The sequence below is a fragment of the Helobdella robusta genome (genome assembly GCF_000326865.2).
Source record: "Helobdella robusta unplaced genomic scaffold HELROscaffold_8, whole genome shotgun sequence".
Classification (NCBI taxonomy): Eukaryota; Metazoa; Annelida; class Clitellata; order Rhynchobdellida; family Glossiphoniidae; genus Helobdella; species Helobdella robusta.
The window spans coordinates 3883528-3884491 of record NW_008705459.1 but is presented as its reverse complement, the minus strand read 5'-3'; the positions used below and the strand labels follow the sequence as shown (position 1 = coordinate 3884491).

General features: G+C 33.7%; 1 protein-coding gene across 1 annotated transcript in view; it reads left to right on the top strand.

Annotated features, from left to right (window-relative positions):
- The window catches only part of HELRODRAFT_69983 (hypothetical protein), a gene marked incomplete at both ends in the record, with an annotated part of 23625 nt that overhangs the window by 12519 nt on the left and 10142 nt on the right, over nt 1–964 (top strand). The window contains one exon of the mRNA XM_009031831.1: nt 31–152. Coding sequence (XP_009030079.1) covers nt 31–152 — 122 coding nt within the window. The remainder of the gene's footprint in view (nt 1–30; nt 153–964) is intronic.

Below are 964 nucleotides of genomic sequence, written 5' to 3'. Positions count from 1 at the left end.
ACCATTCCTTTCATATTTACTCCGCTGAAGTTTGTAGTTTTTTTTATGTATGTATGTATGTATGTATGTATGTTTGTTTGTGTATGTGTGTTTGTGTATGTATGTATGTTTGTTTTTGTGTGTGTGTCTATGTATGTATGTATGTGTGTGTTGTGTGTGTTGTGTGTGTGTTGATAATTTGTTTTGTTTGTATGTATGTACGTTTGAATGGATGTTTTGCTTGTTTGTATGTTTGTATAGATGTTTTGTTTGCATGTATGTATCATTTCATTGTTTGTCGTTTTTGTTTCTTATAGGAAAATTTTGATTGTTGCTGCAATTTCTCCCGTTGTCAATTGCCTGGATTATTTATTAACTTATATTGTTTATATGTTATCTGCCATGCGACTATTCTGTTGATTGTGTTTGTATGTCATGTTGTATATGGTGTTTGTTGTTGCATTGTTTGGTCAACAGATTTTTGTTTGCATGTTTCTAACTTGTGATTAATTACGTATCTTTCTTGTCCATTTTGTGTTTTAATTATTTTCAGTTTAAATAAACATCTTCCATCTCTTATCAATCATCACGTGGCAATTTGTTGTGACGTCAACATTCAAATTAGCAAACTTTCATTGAACTCCATCTACGCTCACCCCCTCTCTCACCAACGACACCAAAAACACCAAATAAATCAACCGGGTCGCAGTACGCATACGCATAAAAGACCGGAAGTTGAGCAATACTGCTACTGCTGCTGCTCTTATTGCTATAGTTGTTGTTGTTGTTGTTAACGTTGTTGTAATTTGTTGCTGTTGTATTTTGTTGTTGTTACCGTTGTTGTTGTTGTCGTTGTTGTTGTTAGTTATCGACATGTGTGTGATGTTTGTGTTGTTGATGGTTTATTTACATTGATGTGTAGTTGATGTTGTTTGTGTTGCTGTGTTGATCCCATGTTGGAGTTAATGTTTAAGCTGGTGTTTTT